Here is a 24,745-nt window from a genome sequence, read left to right as displayed (position 1 = left end):
TACATCCACAGGTACACCTCCAATTGACTCACATGATGTCAATTAGCCTATCAGAAGCATCTAAAGCCATGACATAATTTTCTGGAATTTTCCAAGCTATTTAAAGGCACAATCAACTTAGTGTATGTAAACTTCTGACCCACTGGACTTGTGATACAGTAATTATTTCACTTACAATTCACTGTAACAATTGTTGGAAAAATGACTTGTGTCATGCACAAAGTAGATGTCCTAACCGACTTGCCAAAACTATAGTTAGTTGAAAAACGAGTTTTAATGACTCCAACCTAAGTGCATGTAAACTTCCGACTTCAACTGTATGTGTGTGTGTATATATATATATATATATATATATATATTTTTTTTTTTAAATGCTATTCGAATGGTTATAACGGTGACCACGGCCATTTGGCTGACAAATAGTCGTCGTCCAAAATTCCATGATCGTCACTTGTGGTACATAGTTGGTTGAGAGTTGTTTCAGTCATTTCGCATAACATTCCCTGTTACACACATTCACTCATAGATGAAACTGTATTAACCGTGTGTGATGTGTCTGTTTCTACTAGAGCCTTAGAGACGGGAGGATAGACAGTGGAGTCATCCAGAGGACCTCCCTAGTCCCTCCATCAGCGGTGTGTTTAATGGCAAGTCTGTCTGTACTAAACCCAAAAATACTGTTTGATCTGTTTCCCTATAGCACAGTACCCTTAATATAGTGTGTGTGTGTGTGTCCTTTTATCCGGAGTTGTCATTTGCTGTTCTCGCCATTTAAAAACAGATCAAATAAGGGGGAGTGAGTGGCACCTCTTGTTTACACTCAGAATGAAGGACAAAGCTTCCAGGGAGGGGTTCTCACTGTTAAGTTCATGTTTTAAGTATCCCTATATTTCTGTTACGGGGCTATCACTCTGTTATTAGTGCGCCTGCGCAGGGGTCTCGTTGTTGATGGACCTGGCCTGAGTGCAATGGCAGCCATGTAGTGTGCTAATACGTTTTAGTAAATGTTGTTAAACTGGAACCTGGCCGTTGTGTCACTTCGAGTTAACATTGATAGCAGAGGATGGCTAACAACTACAATGTGCCACCTCGGTTCGATGACAAGAGGTCGTATGAAAGTTGGGAACATTTCTTGGAATCTGGACACGGGTTACTAATCTGGACAAGAAAGGCAAGTACTTGCATTGGTATTATCGCTCAAGGGAAGAGCGAGAGATACAGAACAGGAAATATCCCTGGAGGATTTGAACAAGGATGATGGTATGGGAACTTAGATCAGAGCACTTGATTCTGTGTTTCTAACAGAAGAGAAAGACTGTGCCTACGAGGCATATTCAAACTTTGACAGTGTTACTAGAGACATTTCGATTGCAATGACGGACTACATCATTGATTTCGAACAGAGGTACACTAGGATGCACAAGTACGACATGGTTCTCCCGGATGCAGTGTTAGCTTTCAAGTTGCTAGATACTGCCTGTCTGGATGGTAGGGAGAAACAGTTGGCTTTGACTGCTTGTACTGTGCTGACTTTTGCATCAATGAAGTGGGCACAAAAAAAATTCTGGGGTGAAAACACGTCTGTCGCGCCAATAACAGATGGAATGCAAGTGAGTGACGCACCATATTACACTGAGCAGCAGAGAAAAGGCGCCAACAAGTCCCATACTCAAGACAACCAGAAGAGGGCGCCATTTCCTGGGACAAATCCACTGGACAAATATGGAAGGAGATCACCGTTGGGTTTAAGACTGTCCTCATAAAAATGAACAAGTTAAACTAACAGAGGAAAATGTAAACACAGCGAGAGAGCAGTTTAACATTACACTGTTTTCAAATTAATCTGCTTCTGATACTGGGATCTTGATAGTTGATAGAATCCTTAAATCAAATCAAATTTTATTGGTCACATACACATGGTTAGCAGATGTGAATGCGAGTGTAGCGAAATGTTTGTGCTTCTAGTTCTGACCATGAAGTAATATCTAACAATTTCACAACAACAAAAAAAGAATAAGAATATGTACATATAAATATATGGATGAGCAATGGCCGAACGGCATAGGCAAGATGCAGTAGATGGTATAGAGTACAGTATATACATATACGATGAGTAATGTAGGGTATGTAAACATTATATAAAGTGTCATTGTTTAAAGTGACTAGTGATACATTTATCACATCCAATTTTTAATTATTAAAGTGGCTAGAGATTTGAGTCGGTATGTTGGCAGCACCCACTCAATGTTAGTGATGGCTGTTTAACAGTCTGATGGCCTTGAGATAGAAGCTGTTTATCAGTCTCTCGGTCCCGGCTTTGATGCACCTGTACTGACCTCGCCTTCTGGATGATAGCGGGGTGAACAGGCAGTGGCTCGGGTGGTTGTTGTCCTTGATGATCTTTTTGGCCTTCCTGTGACATCGCGTGTTGTAGGTTTCCTGGAGGGCAGGCAGTATGCCCCCGGTGATGTGTTGTGCAGACCTCACTACCCTCTGGAGAGCCTTACGGTTGTGGGCGGAGCAGTTGCCATACCAGGCGGTGATACAGCCCGACAGGATGCTCTCAATTGTGCATCTGTAAAAGTTTGAGTGTTTTTGGTGACAAGCCAAATTTCTTCAGCCTCCTGAGGTTGAAGAGGCGCTGTTGCGCCTTCTTCACCATGCTGTCTGTGTGGGTGGACCATTTCAGTTTGTCCATGATGTGTACGCCGAGGAACTTAAAACTTTCCAACTTCTCCACTACTGTCCCGTCGATGTGGATGGCGGGTGCTCCCTCTGCTGTTTCCTGAAGTCTACGATCATCTCCTTTTATTTTGTTGACGTTGAGTGTGAGGTTATTTTCCTGACACCACACTCAGAGGGCCCTCACCTGCTCCCTGTAGGCCGTCTCGTCATTGTTGGTAATCAAGCCTAGCACTGTAGTGTCATCTGCAAACTAGATGATTGAGTTGGAGGCGTGCATGGCCACGCAGTCATGGGTGAACAGGGAGTACAGTAGGGGGCTCAGAACGCACCCTTGTGGGGCTCCAGTGTTGAGGATCAGCGGGGTGGAGATATTGTTTCCTACCCTCACCACCTGGGGGCGTCCCGTCAAAGTCCAGGACCCAGTTGTACGGGGTGGGGTCGAGATTCAGGGTCTCGAGCTTAATGACGAGTTTGGAGGGTACTATGGTGTTAAATGCTGAGCTGTAGTCGATGAACAGCATTCTCACATAGGTATTCCTCTTGTCCAGATGGATTAGGGCAGTGTGATTGCGTCGTCTGTGGACCTATTGGGGCGGTAAGCAAATTGGAGTGGGTCTAGAGTGTCAGGTAGGGTGGAGGTGATATGATCCTTGACTAGTCTCTCAAAGCACTTCATGATGACGGATGGAAGTGCTACGGGGCAATAGTCGTTTAGCTCAGTTACCTTAGCTTTCTAGGGAACAGGAACAATGGTGGCCATCTTGAAGCATGTGGGAACAGCATACTGGGATAGTGATTGATTGAATATGTCCGTGAACCCAACAGCCAGCTGGTCTGCTCATGCTCTGAGGACTCGGCTAGGGATGCCGTCTAGGCCGGCAGCCTTGCGAGGGTTAACACGTTTAAATGTTTTACGCATGTTGGCTCCGTTGAAGGAGAGCCCGCAGGTTTTGGTAGCGGGCCGTGTCGGTGGCACTGTATTGTCCTCAAAGTGAGTAAAGTTGTTTAGTTTGTCTGAGAGCAAGGCATCGTGGTCCTCGACGGAGCTGGTTTTCTTTTTGTAGTCCGTGATTGACTGTCGACCCTGCCACATACATCTCGTGTCTGAGCCGTTGAATTGCGACTCTAATTTGTCTCTATACTGATGCTTAGCTTGTTTGATTGGTTTGCGGTGGGAATAACTACACTGTTTGTATTTGGTCATGTTTCCGGTCTCCTTGCCCTGATTAAAAGCAGTGGTTCGCGCTTTCAGTTTTGCGCAAATGCTGCCATCAATCCACGGTTTCTGGTTGGGGAAGATTTTAATAGTCACCGTGGGTACAACATCACCGATGCACTTGCTAATAAACTCGCTCACCGAATCAGCGTTTACATCAATGTTGTTGTTCGACGCTATACGGAACATATCCCAGTCCACGTGATCAAAGCAATCTTGAAGCGTGGAATCCGATTGGTCGGATTGAACAGACCTGATCACGGCTGTTTCTTTTTTTTGTTTTTGTCTATAGGCTTGGAGCAGCAAAATGGAGTCATGGTCAGAGGGCTAGGGAGGGCTTTGTATATGTCGCGAAGTTAGAGTAACAATGATCCAGGATTTTGCCGGCCCGGGTCGCGCATTCAATAGGCTGATAAAATGTATGGAGGAACTGGTTTAGGATCTGCTGTGATTGATACTGCATGTACACACACAGTGTGTGGTGCAAAATGGCTTGATAGCAATGTCAGTGAACTAAATATGAAAGAAGTACAAAATATGATTGACACACCAAGCAACTGAGCTTTCAAATTTGGAGATGGGAGAATCGTCCATTCTACCAAGAGAGTCAAGATACCAGCAAAAATGTGTCAGACTAAGTGTTACATTGAAACTTGAACTTACTACCTCAGGCCACTATTGTATAAACATTTTAGACAAAGACATCACTCAGAGTCCATGTAATAATTCTGATGCACACAGAGCACATGGAGATTCTGACAGTCACAGAGAACATGAACACAAAGGAAAAACAGTTTGGACATGCTACAGTTGACAGACTTCAGAAATGACTCAGCAGTTCTGGGAATAATGATGAGAGTATTTCCATTCTACAGCAGATAGTTAACAGTTGTGAGACATGTCAGAAATACAGCAAACTTAATCCCAGACCAGCTGTTGGTTTGCCACTGGCTTCCAAGTACAATGAAACATTGGCTGTAGATCTATATGAGCTAGGACCAAGTGTATGGTACCTTCACATAGTCAACCACTTCACACACTTTAGTGCTGGAAGCATTGTGAATACAAAGAAACCCAGTGAAATCATCAAGCACTTCATTCATTCCTGGATAAGTGTGCATGTCCCGCCCCAGAATTTGTAGTGACAATGGAGGAGAATTCAATAATAATGAAAAAAGAGAAATGGCAGAGAAATTCAACATGGAAGTAAAGACAACTTCTGCATACAGTCCATGGAGGAATGGACTTCTGGAGAGACATAATCAAACACTCACAGGAGATGCTGAAAGTGAAGCAAGACAATAGATGTGACTAGAAAACAGCCCTAGATTGGGCTTTGATGGCATAATACTCTATGCACAATGTTCATGGCTACAGCCCATACCAACTAGTGTTCGGGCAGAACCCTAATCTTCCCTCTGTACAGGTTGACAAACCACCAGCACTAGAAGGGACCAGTGTGATTGAATGGGTGGGACAGCACCTTTCAGCACTTTATGCAGCGAGAAAACCTTCACTGAAGCAGAGTGTTCAGAGAATTTGCAGGGCTCTGCGTAACCAGCTTCGACCCACCGATGAGAAATACGAGACTGGTAACAAAGTGTACTACAAACGAGTTGACTGTCATGAGTGGAAAGGACTGGGAGAAGTCATTGGCCAAGATGGTGTGGTGATATTTGAGGCACGGAGGCACCATTGTCAAGGTGCATCACTCAAGATTGCGGAAAGTAAATGATCAACAAGATGGAGGGGCTGTTGCTGAGAATCAACCTCTTAATTATAATGACAAAAAAAGACAAATTAACAGACACAAACCTACCAGGTGTCGCATCCAATGATATGGACACTGAAACACGGGAAAAACAAATGAGGAAAACATTGAATAAGAGCCACATGTTAATCAATCAAATCAAATTTATTTATAAAGCCCTTCGTACATCAGCTGATATCTCAAAGTGCTGTACAGAAACCCAGCCTAAAACCCAAAACAGCAAGCAATGCAGGTGTAGAAGCACGGTGGCTAGGAAAAACTCCCTAGAAAGGCAAAAACCTAGAGAGGAACCAGGCTATGATGGGTGGCCAGTCCTCTTCTGGCTGTGCCGGGTGGAGATTATAACAGAACATGGCCAAGATGTTCAAATGTTCATAGATGACCAGCAGTGTCAAATAATAATAATCACAGTGGTTGTCGAGGGTGCAGCAGGTCAGCACCTCAGGAGTAAATGTCAGTTGGCTTTTCATAGACAACATTGGAACAACAATCTGAAAACTGGACAAACTGTTAAATACATGGACAGAGAAAGTGGTATTCCACATACAGCAACAGTCGAGCAGGAAAAGCCAAAGGAAAACACCAGAACTGGTACAACTTGCAGTACTCTGAACCAGCTACACTTTCTGGTACAACAGGGTCAGCTGACCTGTCACTTGTATATAATCTCAGAATTGAACCAATGGAAAATCAAGAAAAACAGAATGACATTCAAAATGATGTACTTGAAACAAAGGACGTGTCATTTGACTCAGCTAAGCCAGATGAGCTCAGTAATTGGAGGAAAATGGAGTGTTTGAGGAAGTCAGACATTGGACAAAAATGTGTCTCAACAAGGTGGGTGTGAACCCTTAAAGAGTCCTTAACTGGAAGAGTGCCAGAAGCACGTCTAGTGGCTAGAGGTTTTGAGGAGCTGGCTGCTGAAGAACTCCCAAAAGACTCACTGACATGCACCTCAGAGTCACTCAGATTGCTGCTGACAGTGATCTGCCAGAAAAAATGGAAACTTCATTCCATAAATATCAAATCTGCATGTTTGCAGGGAACAGAGATGTCAAGGGACATTCACATCTGACCTACGCCTGAAGGTAAGATCGAAGGAACACTGTGGAAACTAAAGTGTGTGTGTGGCCTGGCAGATGCATCACTCTACTGGTACAAAAAAAGTCAAGGCAGCAATGCTGAGTACAGATCTTCTATTGGCTTGATCAAGACTGCAATGTGACTGGAGTACTTGCCTGTCATGTTGATGACTTCATCTGGGGTGGCTCACAGGCCTTTTCTACAACTGTGATTTCACACCTCAAAGCTGTTTTCCAGGTCAGCCATGAGGAGCACGATAAACTCTATGCCAACATAACACAAATGATTACAGTTGATGGAAAAATACTGATTTAACAGGAGAACTATATCAATAATCTTCAACCTATCCACATGCATAATTCAAGAGCCATACAAAGGAATTCCCCTCTCTGTGGAGTTGAAGCTGATGAATTGAGGTCAAAGATGGGTCAAATTCTATGGGTTGCTAGACAGAGTAGACCTGATGTAATGTTTGATGGCTTCAACTTGGCATCCAACAGAACATGCCGATGTACAAACCATTCATGAGGCAAACAAAGTTGTTCGTAAACTGAAATCACAACAAGTGACTAAAGTTTCAGCATGTTGGAAAAGATGCCTCTCTGAAACTAGTTGTCTTCAGTGATGCTTCCCTAGGGAACCTTACAGATGGAGGCACACAAGGTGGACGTCTAATCGTGTTAATGGGGGACGGAGGAAGATTCTCACCTATCTGTTGGCAGTCAAAAAGGATCAGAAGGGTTGTCCGAAGCACACTGGCTGGAGAAACACTTGCTCTTGCGGATGGAATTGACAATGCTATCTTTCTTGCAACTCTGTTCTCAGAGCTTACCACTGGTGAGACAAAACGGCGCATTCTACCTGTAGTTTGTGTCACTGACAACTACTCATTAGTTGATGCTGTGAAGTCAACCAAGTCTGTCACAGAGAAAAGACTTCGTCTTGGGATTAGCAGCATCAAGAAACGTATTCAAGCCCAGAGAATCCAGCGGATTCTGTGGTCGACCACAAAGGGACAGCATGCTGACTGTCTGACTAAAAAAGGAGCACCCGGTCTTGTGCTCCTACAGGCTCTCAGTAACGGAAAGTTAATTATGTTGTTGATGTTTTATCTGTCTTTAAAGAAAAGTGGGAGATTGTTAAGTTCATGTTTTAAGAGTCCCTATATTTCTGTTGTTACGGGGCTTTCACTCTGTTATTAGTGCGCCTGCGTAGGGGTCTCGTTGTTGATGGACCTGGCCTGAGTTAAATGGCAGCCATGTAGTGTGCTAATACATTTTAGTAAACATTGTTAAACTGGAACATTGTCATTTCGAGTTAACACAACACACACACACACACACACAGAGTAATGTGTTGTACAGGACTCTGCATCGCTGATCCAGCTTCTAATCTTTTCCACAGATGCCCTGATCCTTCTGGAACTATGTCCTATTACTCATCAGAGAGAATGAATAGATCAAATGAAAGTAAGAAGTCCTTATCAAGTAGGTCACAGATTTGAAAGAGAGGGAGAGAGAAGGGCATGAGAGAGGAGGAGGGAGAGCGTTGTGGATAGATCAGAATAGAGAGCAGGATAGAGAGGAGGAGAGGCAAGATAAGATATGAGGCAGTAGGAGTGGGAGGACCTAATTCCAGACAGAGCAGGGATTCCTCAGTGACTTTCTGAGCCCATCTCCTAGGGAGGGATTTGCTTATGCAGTGGTCATGGTGTGTGAGGTTGCAGGTGGTGTGAAGGTGAAAAAAAGGCACTCTGAACACAGCAGAACAAATAGTGGACCTATGAGCATGTAATTAACATATTTAAATAGTGAATATTGTGTTTGTATCTGGTGTGTCTGAGGCTAAAGAGCCAGACACCAACACTGCAGCACATGGTATTATTGAATGTGTCCTTGATGGCAGAGTAGCCACTAGAGAACGATATGATATGATATTTTTGTTTTGATTACAACATTTCCCAGAGACAGCCGTGTATGCATCCATTTTAAAATCAAACAATACATTTGACTAAATAACAACATAATGGTAATGATTTTATTTGAATGGTAAATCTCTTGATAAACTGGATACATTTTGATGGCATAGGCCTACTCACAAGGTGAATGCATATTCAATAGGAGTGTGCATGCATTGAGTTACTGTTTTGGCTGATCAGTGGAGTTTATGGTGCTATAGATGACAATCTGTTGACCTTCCATTTGGGACTTATATAAATCTACTGATCAACAACGTTTGCATAGAAGCATCACTCCAGCACGTCACACCTGTATGGAAGGACATCATATAGGCACTGCTGTTTAGTTCTTTAGCTGTCAGGACTCATCTCTAAACAACTCAGCTTCTAGGATGAAATGTGTAACAACTCAATTGACTAGTTCAGCTATCTGTCAAGAAATGGGCAGGTTGTAACTTGATCCTACTGCTATGATTGGATAGAGCAAGGCTGTAAATCTGCTCCCTTTCACTTCTCTTCACATCTCTTGCCATCGCTCATATCACGTGCTGCTGTTTACTGCTACTAGGATAACTAGCTCAATGGCAATGACATTTGCTAACAAGCCATACATTTCCAGATTAGAGCGTGGTTCAGTTTTGCTTGCCTCGAAGCGAGCATAGAAGGCATTTAGCTTGGTCTGGTAGGCTCGTGTCACTGGGAAGCTCGCGGCTGGCTTTCCCTTTGTAATCCACGATAGTTTGCAAGCCCTGCCTCATTGGACGAGTGTCAAAACCAGTGTAGTAGGATTTGAGCTTTAGTCCTGTGTTGATGATTTGCCTGTTGGATGGTTCGTCGGAGGGCGTTGCAGGATTTCTTATAAGCATCCGGATTAGTGTTCCGCTCCTTGAAAGTGGCAGCTTTAGCTCAGTGCGGATGTTGCACAATAAAACACAAAATTGCAGAATTGATCATGAACCCGAATAATGGCCGCTATCTAATCCAGCTCCATTCTATCCTCCATTTCTCCCCTCTCCCTGTTTGTCTGTGTAGAATGATAACAAACACACCACTGCTTTGATCCTGTGGGTTGATTTTTGTCTTTTATCAACCAACCAGATAAGAAACTGCTTTATGTTCAATAGCAGCTCTGTGATTGGTGGATAGTGGCCGTATTGAACAATCATGGTCAGAATGAGAGCAGCAGATTGGCTGAGGGCGACAGTAGTGATGAAAGCCCCGGTGGAGGCAGGGAAAGGGTTACTCCCGGCCATTGAAAGATAGTAACCTCTGGCTGGTGGATGCAGGGCCAGGCAGCAGCCATGTGAATAGGCTGCCCTCTGGTTGTGAGGAATAGAAGCACATGTTTTCATCTTCATTGAAAATACCTAACTATGCTACATGCTCTCTTCCACATGAACCCTTAACTCCTGTAATACTAGGCCCCACAGAGTATCTGTCATATTTCCTGAGTGCTATTTCACACAGGGTGAATCACCGTGTCAAATAATGTAACCTCCAGAGAGAGCTTCCCTCTTTTCCCACCAGTCTCTCCCTCCCAATCTCTCTCCCTTTTCCTCCCTCCTTTTCTCTCTTCCTCCTTCCCCTCTATTTAAAGTTTATGGGTAATGTAAGTCAGAGAGCTGTAAAGGGAGAGGCCAGAGGGCTTCCATCCATCCTCACTTTTTTACAGGAAGTCATGCTGTGACAGCGCTCTGTGGTTGTCATGATCCCTGTTGCCATGGTCACACTACATTGCTGCCATAGAAATGGAAATAATAGAAGGTGCTGGGAAGTGCTAACTCTGGAAATTTGACTGGTAAACTCATGGGTACACTAGCAATGGCTGCCTGGTATAGTCCCTGACTTAAAATGAATTACTCTCTGTTTATGAGATACAGAGTAAGACAAGTTGTTTTGCATCATATCAAATTGCTTTTTTGTTTTCATGGCAGGCTGAAGGAGAGTACGGCAGTGTTACAGATGCAGCTCTATGTCATGGTCAGAAACTCTTCTTTTCCAGAACCTGACCATTATAGTCTTTTCATACAAGTTGAATCGGGACTTCACTTCCCAGTCACTCCATATTTGCTCATGTGCATTTAAGTTGTGGCATTCAAGAAACTGGCGTAGGGGGTTGGGTGAGAAAAGCATATTTCCTATTTTTGCTGATTTGGAAGGGCTATGTAGGAGTAGACATCTACAGCAGTGATCCACTGAGATTGGAGCAGTAGGTTTTCAGCCACGTACTCTCCTTCCCCAACAAAGCTCAGCCCGACCCAAAGTTGGTGAGGTTGGGCTCAAAATTGGGAACCATGATGGAAAACTTGCTCAGTTGTGATAAGATAGGGGGACCACAGCACCTAGACCGCATTCTGACATTGTGTGTTACTAGGTTACCACATTTGGCTCACAGCAAAAACGTGACCCTTTTCAAAAACTATTTTCTTCTCGGCTTGTTTTTGTCGATTACAAAGCTACATTTGAGAAAATAACTGTCTAAAGATGACTTCAACAATGCCTGCTCCCTAGTGTTCTCACTACTTAGAAAAACATATTGTAGTGCTTCCCTCATGCCACTTTTCATGACTGTGCTAGCAGCCACTTGATTGACTGCTAGCTAGCAACCAACTGGATCATTAAGCTAGCCAAGACCAACAACACAAACAAACAGACTAGACTATAAAGCTGCAAGTAGTGAGTAGAGTTACAAACAGACTATAAAGCTGCAAGTAGTGAGTAGAGTTACAAACAGACTATACAGCTACAAGTAGTGAGTAGAGTTACAAACAGACTATAAAGCTACAAGTAGTGAGTAGAGTTACAAACAGACTATAAAGCTACAAGTAGTGAGTAGAGTTACAGACAGACTATAAAGCTACAAGTAGTGAGTAGAGTTACAAACAGACTATAAAGCTACAAGTAGTGAGTAGAGTTACAAACAGACTATAAAGCTGCAAGTAGTGAGTAGAGTTACAAACAGACTATACAGCTACAAGTAGTGAGTAGAGTTACAAACAGACTATAAAGCTGCAAGTAGTGAGTAGAGTTACAAACAGACTATACAGCTACAAGTAGTGAGTAGAGTTACAAACAGACTATAAAGCTACAAGTAGTGAGTAGAGTTACAAACAGACTATAAAGCTACAAGTAGTGAGTAGAGTTACAAACAGACTATAAAGCTGCAAGTAGTGAGTAGAGTTACAAACAGACTATAAAGCTGCAAGTAGTGAGTAGAGTTACAAACAGACTATACAGCTACAAGTAGTGAGTAGAGTTACAAACAGACTATACAGCTACAAGTAGTGAGTAGAGTTACAAACAGACTATAAAGCTACAAGTAGTGAGTAGAGTTACAAACAGACTATAAAGCTACAAGTAGTGAGTAGAGTTACAAACAGACTATACAGCTACAAGTAGTGAGTAGAGTTACAAACAGACTATAAAGCTACAAGTAGTGAGTAGAGTTACAAACAGACTATAAAGCTACAAGTAGTGAGTAGAGTTACAAACAGACTATAAAGCTACAAGTAGTGAGTAGAGTTACAAACAGACTATACAGCTACAAGTAGTGAGTAGAGTTACAAACAGACTATAAAGCTACAAGTAGTGAGTAGAGTTACAAACAGACTATACAGCTACAAGTAGTGAGTAGAGTTACAAACAGACTATACAGCTACAAGTAGTGAGTAGAGTTACAGACAGACTATAAAGCTACAAGTAGTGAGTAGAGTTACAAACAGACTATACAGCTACAAGTAGTGAGTAGAGTTACAAACAGACTATAAAGCTGTGAGTAGAGTTATAAACAGACTATACAGCTACAAGTAGTGAGTAGAGTTACAAACAGACTATACAGCTACAAGTAGTGAGTAGAGTTACAGACAGACTATACAGCTACAAGTAGTGAGTAGAGTTACAAACAGACTACAGCTACAAGTAGTGAGTAGAGTTACAAACAGACTATACAGCTACAAGTAGTGAGTAGAGTTACAAACAGACTATACAGCTACAAGTAGTGAGTAGAGTTACAAACAGACTATACAGCTACAAGTAGTGAGTAGAGTTACAAACAGACTATACAGCTACAAGTAGTGAGTAGAGTTACAAACAGACTATACAGCTACAAGTAGTGAGTAGAGTTACAAACAGACTATACAGCTACAAGTAGTGAGTAGAGTTACAGACAGACTATAAAGCTACAAGTAGTGAGTAGAGTTACAAACAGACTACAGCTACAAGTAGTGAGTAGAGTTACAAACAGACTATACAGCTACAAGTAGTGAGTAGAGTTACAAACAGACTATAAAGCTACAAGTAGTGAGTAGAGTTACAAACAGACTATAAAGCTACAAGTAGTGAGTAGAGTTACAAACAGACTATAAAGCTACAAGTAGTGAGTAGAGTTACAAACAGACTATACAGCTACATGTAGTGAGTAGAGTTACAAACAGACTATACAAAACAAGTTAAATGTCTTGCCAGAGAAGTTGTAAAAAATAGTGGCTGCGACTATATTTTGCCAGATGTTGTGCTACGCAACTCATCACTGACCGGATGTGACAATTATGGTTGTGATAAAAGCCTATGCAATGTATTTGTGTAATGTTAGTTGAGTTGAATCAACAAATCACAGCACAGGTTGAAGGCTACACTTCCTGCTTTTGCTTCCTGGCCTGGGTACATTCAAAATGACTGCAAGTCCATGCATTATGCCATCATTGACTTGAATGGAGACGCTCTTCCTTTTCATTCTATTTCTATGGTTACTGTACTTTCAGGGTCATAGAAATAACTCTGTGACAGAGAGAAAATAAGTAGGGATGGAGAGTATTTGCATTAACCTCATACTCTGTCCTAGTGTGACTAGTAGAGGTGAAGGTGCTTGTTGATCAGTAGGTTTACTAGTTGAGGTTTAGTAACTGAATATACTGACTGTGTGATAGCAAGTTGATCTGTAGCATTTGGTGGTAGATATATTGACGTGATGTGGTGATTGTATGTCACCCCTTAATAGACTTGATATTTTGCTGATGTGTTGTTGTGTAAAGTTAATGATATCTGTTTTCGATATATACTTTCATATCTGTTAATGTCTTTCTCTCGCGCCATGTGTCTAGGCTGAGTCTGGGTACGGTTCAGAGTCCAGTCTGAGAAGACATGGCTCTATGGTGTCTCTCACGTCTGCTACCAGCGGCTACTCCACCACATCCACCTCCTCCTTCAAGGTGAGTCTTGACTTAACACACACACAGAAGGCTCTACTTTCAGCTGACATTAAGCCAGTGCAATTATCAAACGCCCGCTCGTTTTTCTGACCTGATAAAGCTGGTGCTTTTCTGTTGTGCCAGGATTGGTTATTTACCTGTCTTACTGTATATGAGCTCGCTTGCGTTGAGGTGGGAGTGGGGGCAATATCTGAGGTGTGTCCTTAGAAATGTGCGCCAAAGTGCCAATTTCAGGCAGCGCTGGCGGGGATATTTAAGACGATCCAAAAGCTGGTCTTTGCGGTAACGAGGCATGGATTTTCACAGTCTGTCCAGCTGCAGTCTGTCCAGCCGTGAAGCACTGTGCCCAAATACACATGGAAAAAGATATGTGCTTTTTGTGCCTGTAAACCTTGTGTATATAGAAACATAAAAAAGTTATGTTTTTCCCCATTTCATTTGATTAAAAATAAAGCATAGCCTCCCCTCTCCTCAATGAAGGCCAGATATTTATTGATTTGTCCCTTCCAATGCATTCGCCAAGTAGTCAAGACTCTTATGAAGAGTTTGGCTCGTAAGACCGCCTTGAAATAAATCTTAATCACCAAAGCTTTATTAAAATATCAAGCTTGGGAGTATCCCCTTTTTATTTATGAAGGCTATTATACTTTATTTTCGCCAGCTCCCGTTATTATTTTGGATGTGTGTAAACCCCTCCATGTAGGCAATATGCCCATCAGGGGACGAGAGATGATGTGATTTGGTGACATTTAGAAAATGTTTAGTTATTGCTTGTTTTCTGTTTTGTTTGATTCAAAAACAAGCCCTTACAGGCTACCCTTACCCTACTAAAATGAAATCTGGTTCAACCGCAATGAGTCTGGTGTCTTATCCTGGCCGTGCATTAGCCAAGGAGCCTGTCCATGAAAGGTTTCTAAATGTTCTACTCCTGAGGCTTTTCCATTACTCACAATTCACACAGGCCTACCTGCAGTGCAGAGGCTACTCCACTCGACCTGTGTCCATTTCCCAAGAGCGCCTCTTGTTCAGTTACCAAAGTCCTCCAAACATTTTAAAATAATTCAGTCCTATAATGCCATATTAACGGTAGGCCTAGGCAATATCTTGCTTGTTTAGGACGTGTCTCACATACAATACGATTTACAGGAGCAATGTATGTTTTATCTGAGGAGTGCGATGCGTAAAGCCCTATACTCATTGACGCCAATTACAACGTTGTCTAGTGTCAACACAACACTATATTGAGCAAACACTGGATTCTTTTTGACTGTTTGTTGCTATTACTCATTGCCAGCCTATGTTATTTAATCAACTGTATCAATCCACAATGGACTAGGAAGAGAATATTCTGTGCCCTCATCCGAATTGGAGTTGATGACATCGCAAAGACAGTCAATACAGAACTTAAGACGAAACGTGTATTAAGCCATGAAACATGTCGATTGGTCATTGAGTGGCCAAGCCCTCGTCACAACTATACATCGAAACCTGTCCCTTTCATGCTACGGCCAGCTATTGCGCTCATAATTCACAAATATTTCTGACACAGCCCCAGACCTACCATTGCGTTAAGTTCGTTCAAATAGAGCCCAGGGTGTTTGCTGACCATGCGTTCCCGTTTGGTTCTGAAGGGCCACAGCCTGAGGGAGAAGCTGGCAGAGATGGAGACGTTCAGAGACATCCTGTGCAGACAGGTCGACACGTTGCAGAAATACTTTGACGGCTGTGCCGATGCCGTCTCCAAGGACGAGCTGCAGAGAGACACAAGTAAGACCATCAATGGATCAATCAATCAGATGCATTTGTCAATCAAGTCTTCAGTGCTGACTAGACAGCCACCCAGGTCTAGTATTAGGAGGTCTAGTGGGAAGAAAAATCACATGCAGTTGATCTGTGAGACCAAAACCAATGGGTTCCTACTTATTGCCACAAACTGTTGGACACAAAATATTACCTAACTCAAAGAACAATGGAATACCACAAAAATAAGAAATGCCAAACGTGTGGATCACGAAAATATTTGGCTTTGGCGAAACATTTGCAGAATCTTTAGAGGAATGTGTTCTGTCAGCCCCCTTATTGAGATGCAGGTTTTCCAGTCTCTTCTCTCTCTCGCTCTGTTTCTCTCCCCCGCTCTCTCCCTCCCGCTCTGTCCTTCTCTCGCTCCCCTTCTCTCCCTCCCACTTTCTCTGCCTCTACCCCCCCTACCCCCCCCTCTCTCGCTCCCCTCCCGCTCTCTCTCCACCTTCCTTCTCTCGCTCCCCTCCCGCTCTCTCCTTCTTCCCTTCTCTCTCCACCTTCCTTCTAAACCCCCCCCTCTCTCTCCTTCCCACTCTCTCCACCTTCCTCTAAACCCCCCTCTCTCTCTCCCCTCTCTCTTTCTCTTGCTCTCTCTCCCTCTTTCCATCCATCGCTCTTATCTTTGGGCTGCCTGAACATTTGCTCGTGGTAGAGTTTGTGCGTTGTCACCGTGCCAAGCGACAGCTGTCAATGACCACAGACAATCAAACAGTTCCTTTGTCACCCATCAAGTCCCTCCCTCTATCCCCCTTCTCATCTCTCTCGCTTCCTCCGTCCATCCCTCTCTCCTGCAGAAGAGGCCAGGGCATTGTTGTGGCATTGAGTACAGTAGAGTTCAGTCTGTTTGCCTGCCATGCTCTATGGCTGGGTGCACAAGCAACTCTGGGCACTACCCTACTCTGGCTCTGTTAGTGGCTCTGCAGGGACTTTGTAGGAACTAGTGTACTGTATGACCATGGCTGACTTCTCTTTCGCTGTTGCTCCTCCTCTCTCAAGTTGTGGATGATGATGAGGATGATTTCCCCAACACTCGGTCAGATGGAGAGTTCATCCACAACAACAACGGCAGCAAGGAGAAGCGTAAGTAGAGCAGAATATCCTCTAAAGAAAAGTTATGTTTCCACTTAGTTCAAACTTTGATCATTTTATTTTTTAGCATTCTGTCTGAAAAAGCAAGTGTAGTTCTTGTTCTCTTATGTAATGGACAGATTTGGGACTGGAGAAACATTTTAAACAGGCTCATTCTGTCTTAAATCAATGTTTCAAACATCCATTTGAACAAATATTCCTCTCCTGCTCAGTATTCCAGTGTCTGAGCCCTAAGGACATCAATGGGATAGATTTTAAGGGCGAAGCCATCACGTTCAAGGCCACCACAGCTGGGATCCTGGCCACCCTGTCCCACTGCATGGACCTGATGGTGAAGAGAGAGGACAGCTGGCAGAAGAGACTGGACAAGGAGCTGGAAAAGAGGAGGAGGATAGAGGAGGGCTACAAGTCTGCTCTCTCTGAGCTCAAGAAGAAGTCTCACTTCAGAGGCCCTGATTACGAGGTGAGAAGACTGTTTTCTGTATGGTTTGTCAGTTCTATGATTGTTTTGAGGCAGGTGAAAATACATCTGTCAGTCTCATCCTCTGGTAATCAATTCCATGTTGCTCTCTTCTCTTAACCATTATTTTCCTCCTCTGTCTCTCTCTCTCTCTCTGTCTCTCTCTCTCTCTCTCTGTCTCTCTCTCTGTCTCTCTGTCTCTCTCTGTCTCTCTGTCTCTCTCTCTCTCTCTCTCTCTCTCTCTCTGTCTCTCTCTCTCTCTGTCTCTCTGTCTCTCTCACTCTCTGTCTCTCTCTGTCTCTCTCTCTCTGTCTCTCTGTCTCTCTCTGTCTCTCTCTCTGTCTCTCTCTCTCTCTCTCTCTATCTCCTCTCTCGCTCTCTCCAGGAGGGGCCTAACAGCCTGATCAATGAGGATGAGTTTTTTGATGCAGTTGAAGCAGCTCTTGACAGACAAGACAAGATAGAGGAACAGGTACCAGAACAAGGGCAAAACCCCTCGGCCTCAATTGGTGTAGAATACATCTCATTCTATAATAATAATGATACATCTTCGTATTACATTGAGTACATATGTTTGATCCTGGCCCCGTGTGTGTGTCTAGTCTCACACTGAGAAGTGGAGGATACAGAGGTCCAGTCCAGTTCCCCCAGGAGATGTCTACTCCACCATGGGATCACACAGATTTGCCGACAAGGTTATTCACCTCTTTTAGTCCTGAGCACCTTACTTTACCGATCACCATCATTCTCTCCCTTTCATTCGTCCTCTCCCCCTTTTTCTTTGCTGCTTTGTTTCACTCTTTCTCTCTACTCTAATTGTCGTATGTGTGTCTGTCTGTCGGTGTGTCTGTCGGTGTGTCTGTGTGTCTGTCTGTCTGTGTGTCTGTGTGTCTGTCTGTCAGTGTGTCTGTCTGTCGGTGTGTCTGTGTGTCTGTCTGTCGGTGTGTCTGTCTGTCGGTGTGTCTGTCTGTCGGTGTGTCTGTCTGTCGGTGTGTCTGTCGGTGTGTCTGTCTGTCGGTGTGTCTGTGTCTGTCTGTCGGTGTGTCTGTCTGTGTGTCTGTCTGTCGGTGTGTCTGTCTGTGTGTCTGTCTGTCGGTGTGTCTGTGTGTCTGTCTGTCTGTGTGTCTGTCTGTCGGTGTGTCTGTCTGTCGGTGTGTCTGTCGGTGTGTGTGTGTGTCTGTGTGTCTGTCTGTCTGTGTGTCTGTCTGTCGGTGTGTGTGTGTGTCTGTCTGTCGGTGTGTCTGTCTGTCGGTGTGTGTCTGTCTGTCGGTGTGTCTGTCTGTCGGTGTGTCTGTCTGTCGATGTGTCTGTCTGTCGATGTCTGTCTGTCGATGTGTCTGTCTGTCGGTGTGTGTGTTGTCGTGTGTGTGTGTCTGTCGGTGTGTGTCTGTCTGTCGGTGTGTGTCTGTCTGTCGTGTGTGTGTCTGTCTGTCGGTGTGTGTGTGTGTGTCTGTCTGTCTGTGTGTGTGTGTCTGTCGGAGTGTGTGTGTGTGTCTGTCTGTCGTGTGTGTGTGTGTGTCTGTCTGTCGGTGTGTGTGTGTGTCTGTCTGTCTGTCGGTGTGTGTGTTTGTCGGTGTGTGTCTGTCTGTCGGTGTGTGTGTCTGTGTGTCTGTCTGTCTGTCTGTCTGTGTGTGTCTGTCTGTCGGTGTGTGTCTGTCTGTCTGTGTGTGTCTGTCTGTCGGTGTGTGTGTGTGTGTGTCTGTCTGTGTGTGTGTCTGTCTGTCGGAGTGTGTGTGTGTGTCTGTCTGTCGGTGTGTGTGTGTCTGTCTGTCTGTCGGTGTGTGTGTGTCTGTCTGTCTGTCGTGTGTGTGTTTGTCGGTGTGTCTGTCTGTCGGTGTGTGTGTGTGTCTGTCTGTCGGTGTGTCTGTCGGAGTGTGTCTGTCTGTCGGTGTGTCTGTCTGTCTGTCGGTGTGTCTGTCTGTCGGTGTGTCTGTCTGTCGGTGTGTCTGTCTGTCGGTGTGTGTGTCTGTCTGTGTGTCTGTCTGTCTGTCTGGTGTGTCTGTGTGTCTGTCTGTCTGTCTGTGTGTCTGTCTGTCTGTGTGTCTGTCTGTCGGTGTGTCTGTCTGTGTGTCTGTGTGTCTGTCTGTCAGTGTGTCTGTCTGTCGGTGTGTCTGTGTGTCTGTCTGTCTGTCTGTCTGTGTATCTGTCTGTCAGTGTATCTGTCTGTCGGTGTGTCTGTGTGTCTGTCTGTCGGTGTGTCTGTCTGTCGGTGTGTCTGTCTGTCGGTGTGTCTGTCTGTCGGTGTGTCTGTCTGTGTGTCTGTCTGTCTGTGTGTCTGTCTGTCGGTGTGTCTGTGTGTCTGTCTGTCGGTGTGTCTGTCTGTGTGTCTGTCTGTCGGTGTGTCTGTCTGTGTGTCTGTCTGTCGGTGTGTCTGTCTGTCGGTGTGTCTGTGTGTCTGTCTGTCTGTGTGTCTGTCTGTCGGTGTGTCTGTCTGTCGGTGTGTCTGTCTGTCGGTGTGTGTGTGTGTCTGTGTGTCTGTCTGTCTGTGTGTCTGTCTGTCGGTGTGTGTGTGTGTCTGTCTGTCGGTGTGTCTGTCTGTCGGTGTGTGTCTGTCTGTCGGTGTGTCTGTCTGTCGGTGTGTCTGTCTGTCGGTGTGTCTGTCTGTCTGTCTGTGTGTCTGTCTGTGTGTCTGTCTGTCGGTGTGTCTGTGTGTCTGTCTGTCGGTGTGTCTGTGTGTCTGTCTGTCTGTGTGTCTGTCAGTGTGTCTGTCTGTCGGTGTGTCTGTCTGTGTGTCTGTCTGTCGGTGTGTCTGTGTGTCTGTCTGTCGGTGTGTCTGTCTATGTGTCTGTCTGTCGGTGTGTCTGTCTGTGTGTCTGTCTGTCGGTGTGTCTGTGTGTCTGTCTGTCGGTGTGTCTGTCTGTGTGTCTGTGTGTCTGTGTGTGTGTGTCTGTCTGTGTGTCTGTCTGTCGGTGTGTCTGTCTGTCGGTGTGTCTGTCTGTCGGTGTGTCTGTCTGTCGGTGTGTCTGTCTGTCGGTGTGTCTGTCTGTCGGTGTGTCTGTCTGTCGGTGTGTCTGTCTGTCGGTGTGTCTGTCTGTCTGTCGGTGTGTCTGTGTGTCTGTCTGTCGGTGGTGTGTCTGTCTGTCGGTGTGTCTGTCTGTCGGTGTGTCTGTCTGTCGGTATGTCTGTCTGTCTGTCTGTCTGTGTGTGTCTGTCTGTCGTTGTGTGTCTGTCTGTCGGGTGTGTCTGTCTGTCGATGTGTCTGTCTGTCGATGTGTCTGTCTGTCGATGTGTCTGTCTGTCTGTGTGTGTCTGTCTGTCGTGTGTGTCTGTCTGTCGGTGTGTGTCTGTCTGTCGGTGTGTGTCTGTCTGTCGGTGTGTGTGTGTCTGTCTGTCGGTGTGTGTGTGTGTGTCTGTCTGTCGGTGTGTGTGTGTGTGTCTGTCTGTCTGTCGGTGTGTGTGTGTGTGTCTGTCTGTCGGTGTGTGTGTGTCTGTCTGTCTGTGTGTGTGTGTCTGTCTGTCTGAGTGTGTGTGTGTGTCTGTCTGTCGGTGTGTGTGTGTGTCTGTCTGTCTGGTGTGTGTGTCTGTCTGTCTGTCGGTGTGTGTCTGTCTGTGTGTGTCTGTCTGTCTGAGTGTGTGTGTCTGTCTGTCTGGTGTGTGTGTGTGTGTCTGTCTGTCTGTCGGTGTGTGTGTCTGTCTGTCTGTCGATGTGTCTGTCTGTGTGTCTGTCTGTCTGTCGTGTGTGTCTGTCTGTCTGTCTGTCGGTGTGTGTGTGTGTCTGTCTGTCGGTGTGTGTGTGTGTGTCTGTCTGTCGGTGTGTGTGTCTGTCTGTGTGTGTGTGTGTGTGTGTCTGTCTGTCTGTGTGTGTGTGTGTGTCTGTCTGTCTGTGTGTGTCTGTCTGTCGGTGTGTCTGTCTGTCTGTCGGTGTGTGTGTCTGTCTGTCTGTCGGTGTGTGTCTGTCTGTCGGTGTGTGTCTGTCTGTCGGTGTGTGTGTCTGTCTGTCGGTGTGTGTGTGTGTCTGTCTGTCTGGTGTGTGTGTGTGTGTCTGTCTGTCGGTGTGTGTGTCTGTCTGTCTGTGTGTGTGTGTGTGTGTCTGTCTGTCGGTGTGTGTGTCTGTCTGTCTGTCTGGTGTGTGTGTCTGTCTGTCGGTGTGTGTGTCTGTCTGTCTGTCTGTCTGTCTGTCGATGTGTCTGTCTGTCTGTCTGTCGATGTGTCTGTCTGTCGGTGTGTGTCTGTCTGTCGGTGTGTGTCTGTCTGTCTGTCGATGTGTCTGTCTGTCTGTCTGTCGATGTGTCTGTCGATGTGTCTGTCTGTCGATGTGTCTGTCTGTCGGTGTGTGTCTGTCTGTCGGTGTGTGTGTCTGTCTGTCTGTCGGTGTGTGTGTGTGTCTGTCTGTCGGTGTGTGTGTGTCTGTCTGTCGGTGTGTGTGTGTCTGTCTGTCGGTGTGTGTGTGTGTCTGTCAGTGTGTGTGTGTCTGTCTGTCTGTCGGTGTGTGTGTCCTGTCTGTCTGTCTGTCGGTGTGTGTGTGTCTGTCTGTCGATGTGTGTCTGTCTCTCTGTCTGTCGATGAGTCTGTCTGTCTGTCGATGTGTCTGTCTGTCTGTCGATGTGTGTCTGTCTGTCGGTGTGTGTGTGTCGGTGTGTCTGTCTGCCGGTGTGTGTGTGTGTCTGTCTGTCGGTGTGTGTGTGTCGGTGTGTCTGTCGGTGTGTGTGTGTGTGTGTCTGTCGGTGTGTGTGTGTGTCTGTCTGTGTGTGTGTGTGTGTGTGTGTGTGTCTGTCTGTCGGTGTGTCTGTGTGTGTGTGTGTGTGTGTCTGTCTGGCTGTCGGTGTGTGTGTCTGTCTGTCTGTCGGTGTGTGTGTCTGTCGGTGTGTGTGTCTGTCGGTGTGTGTGTCTGTCGGTGTGTGTGTCTGTTGGTGTGTGTGTCTGTCGGTGTGTGTGTCTGTCGGTGTGTGTGTCTGTCTGTCTGTCTGTCTGTCTGTCGTGTGTGTGTGTGTCTGTCTGTGTGTGTGTGTGTGTGTGTGTGTCTGTCTGTCTGTCGGTGTGTGTGTGTGTCTGTCGGTGTGTGTGTCTGTCTGTTTGTTTGTGTGTGTGTGTCTGTGTCTTTCTGTCTGTTGGTGTGTGTGTCTGTCTGTGTGTCCGTGTCTGTCTGTGTGTGTCGGGGTATGTGTCTGTCGGTATGTGTCTGTCGGTATGTGTCTGTCGGTATGCGTCTGTCGGTGTGTGTCTCGTGTGTGTGTCTCGTGTGTGTGTGTCGCGTGTGCGTGTGTCTCGTGTATCTGTCTGTCGGTGTGTGTGTCTGTCTGTTGGTGTGTGTGTGTCTGTCTGTCGGTGTGTGTCTGTCGGTGTCTGTGTGTGTGTGTCTGTCGGTGTGTGTGTCTGTCGGTGTGTCTGTCTGTCGATGTGTCTGTCTGTCGGTGTGTGTCTGTCTGTCGGTGTGTGTCTGTCTGTCGGTGTGTGTCTGTCTGTCGGTGTGTGTGTGTGTCTGTCTGTCGGTGTGTGTGTGTGTGTGTGTGTCTGTCTGTCGGTGTGTGTGTGTGTCTGTCTGTCGGTGTGTGTGTGTGTGTCTGTCGGTGTGTGTGTGTGTGTGTCTGTCGGTGTGTGTGTGTGTGTGTCTGTCGGTGTGTGTCTGTCTGTCGGTGTGTGTCTGTCTGTCGGTGTGTGTGTGTGTCTGTCTGTCGGTGTGTGTGTGTCTGTCTGTCTGTCGGTGTGTGTGTGTGTCTGTCTGTCGGTGTGTGTGTGTGTGTGTCTGTCTGTCGGTGTGTGTGTGTGTGTCTGTCGGTGTGTGTGTGTGTCTGTCGGTGTGTGTGTGTGTGTGTCTGTCTGTCGGTGTGTCTGTGTGTGTGTGTGTGTGTGTCTGTCTGTCTGTCGGTGTGTGTGTCTGTCTGTCTGTCGGTGTGTGTGTGTCTGTCGGTGTGTGTGTCTGTCGGTGTGTGTGTCTGTCGGTGTGTGTGTCTGTCAGTGTGTGTGTCTGTCTGTCTGTCTGTCTGTCTGTCGGTGTGTGTGTGTGTGTCTGTCTGTGTGTGTGTGTGTGTGTGTGTGTGTGTGTGTGTGTCTGTCTGTGTGTGTCTGTCTGTCGGTGTGTGTGTGTGTCTGTCTGTGTTTGTTGTGTGTGTGTCTGTGTCTTTCTGTCTGTTGGTGTGTGTCTGTCTGTGTGTCCGTGTCTGTCTGTGTGTGTCGGGGTATGTGTCTGTCGGTATGTGTCTGTCGGTATGTGTCTGTCGGTGTGTGTCTGTCGGTGTGTGTCGCGTGTGTGTGTGTCTCGTGTGTCTCGTGTATCTGTCTGTCTGTTGGTGTGTGTGTGTGTCTGTCGGTGTGTGTGTGTGTGTGTATGTGTCTGTCTGTCGGTGTGTGTGTGTCTGTCTGTCGGTATGTGTCTGTCGGTGTGTGTCTCGTGTGTGTGTGTCTCGTGTGTGTGTGTCTCGTGTGTCTCGTGTGTGTGTGTCTGTCTGTCGGTGTGTGTGTCTGTCTGTTGTGTGTGTGTCTGTCTGTTGGTGTGTGTGTGTGTGTCTGTCTGTCGGTGTGTCTGTCTGTCGGTGTGTCTGTCTGTCTGTGTCTGTCTGTGTGTGTCTGTCGGTGTGTCTGTCTGTCTGTGTGTCTGTCTGTCGGTGTGTCTGTCTGTCGATGTGTCTGTCTGTCGATGTGTCTGTCTGTCGATGTGTCTGTCTGTCTGTCGATGTGTCTGTCTGTCTGTGTGTGTCTGTCTGTCGGTGTGTGTCTGTCTGTCGGTGTGTGTCTGTCTGTCGGTGTGTGTCTGTCTGTCGGTGTGTGTCTGTCTGTCGGTGTGTGTGTGTGTCTGTCTGTCGGTGTGTGTGTGTCTGTCTGTCTGTCGGTGTGTGTGTCTGTCTGTCGGTGTGTGTGTCTGTCTGTCGGTGTGTGTGTGTGTCTGTCTGTCGGTGTGTCTGTCTGTCTGTCGGTGTGTGTGTCTGTCTGTCGGTGTGTGTCTGTCTGTCGGTGTGTGTGTGTGTCTGTCTGTCGGTGTGTGTGTGTGTGTGTCTGTCTGTCGGTGTGTGTGTGTGTGTCTGTCTGTCGGTGTGTGTGTGTCTGTCTGTCGGTGTGTGTGTGTGTGTCTGTCGGTGTGTGTGTGTCTGTCTGTCTGTCGGTGTGTGTGTGTCTGTCTGTCGGTGTGTGTGTGTCTGTCTGTTGGTGTGTGTGTGTCTGTCTGTGTGTCTGTCTGTGTGTGTCTGTCTGTCGGTGTGTGTCTGTCTGTCTGTCTGTCGGTGTGTGTCTGTCTGTCGGTGTGTGTGTGTCTGTCGGTGTGTGTGTCTGTCTGTCGGTGTGTGTGTGCGTGTGTCTGTCTGTCGGTGTGTGTGTGTGTCTGTCTGTCGGTGTGTGTGTGTGTCTGTCGGTGTGTGTGTGTCTGTCTGTCTGTCGGTGTGTGTGTCTGTCTGTCTGTCGGTGTGTGTGTGTCTGTCGGTGTGTGTGTGTCTGTCGGTGTGTGTGTGTCTGTCTGTCGGTGTGTCTGTCTGTCGGTGTGTCTGTCTGTCGGTGTGTCTGTCTGTCGATGTGTGTCTGTCTGTCGATGTGTCTGTCTGTCTGTCGA

The 24,745-nt window shown here is 46.0% G+C and overlaps 1 protein-coding gene across 5 annotated transcripts in view; it reads left to right on the top strand.

The window, feature by feature from the left end:
• LOC112220298 (ceramide transfer protein-like) overlaps positions 1–24,745 on the top strand; it is a 68,279-nt gene that overhangs the window by 27,445 nt on the left and 16,089 nt on the right. For 3 of the 5 annotated variants that reach the window (XM_042302439.1, XM_042302438.1, XM_042302440.1), the window contains 7 exons: positions 570–647; positions 13,812–13,919; positions 15,551–15,686; positions 16,716–16,799; positions 17,021–17,271; positions 17,654–17,740; positions 17,871–17,963. In XM_042302439.1, the coding sequence (XP_042158373.1) occupies positions 570–647; positions 13,812–13,919; positions 15,551–15,686; positions 16,716–16,799; positions 17,021–17,271; positions 17,654–17,740; positions 17,871–17,963 (837 nt within the window). The remainder of the gene's footprint in view (positions 1–569; positions 648–13,811; positions 13,920–15,550; positions 15,687–16,715; positions 16,800–17,020; positions 17,272–17,653; positions 17,741–17,870; positions 17,964–24,745) is intronic. The other 2 variants (XM_042302441.1, XM_042302442.1) reach the window with 2 other exon arrangements.

Source organism: Oncorhynchus tshawytscha, linkage group LG20 (genome assembly GCF_018296145.1).
Source record: "Oncorhynchus tshawytscha isolate Ot180627B linkage group LG20, Otsh_v2.0, whole genome shotgun sequence".
NCBI classification, from domain to species: domain Eukaryota; kingdom Metazoa; phylum Chordata; class Actinopteri; order Salmoniformes; family Salmonidae; genus Oncorhynchus; species Oncorhynchus tshawytscha.
Note: the sequence above shows the minus strand (reverse complement) of the source record. Positions and strands in the feature narration are given on the sequence as shown.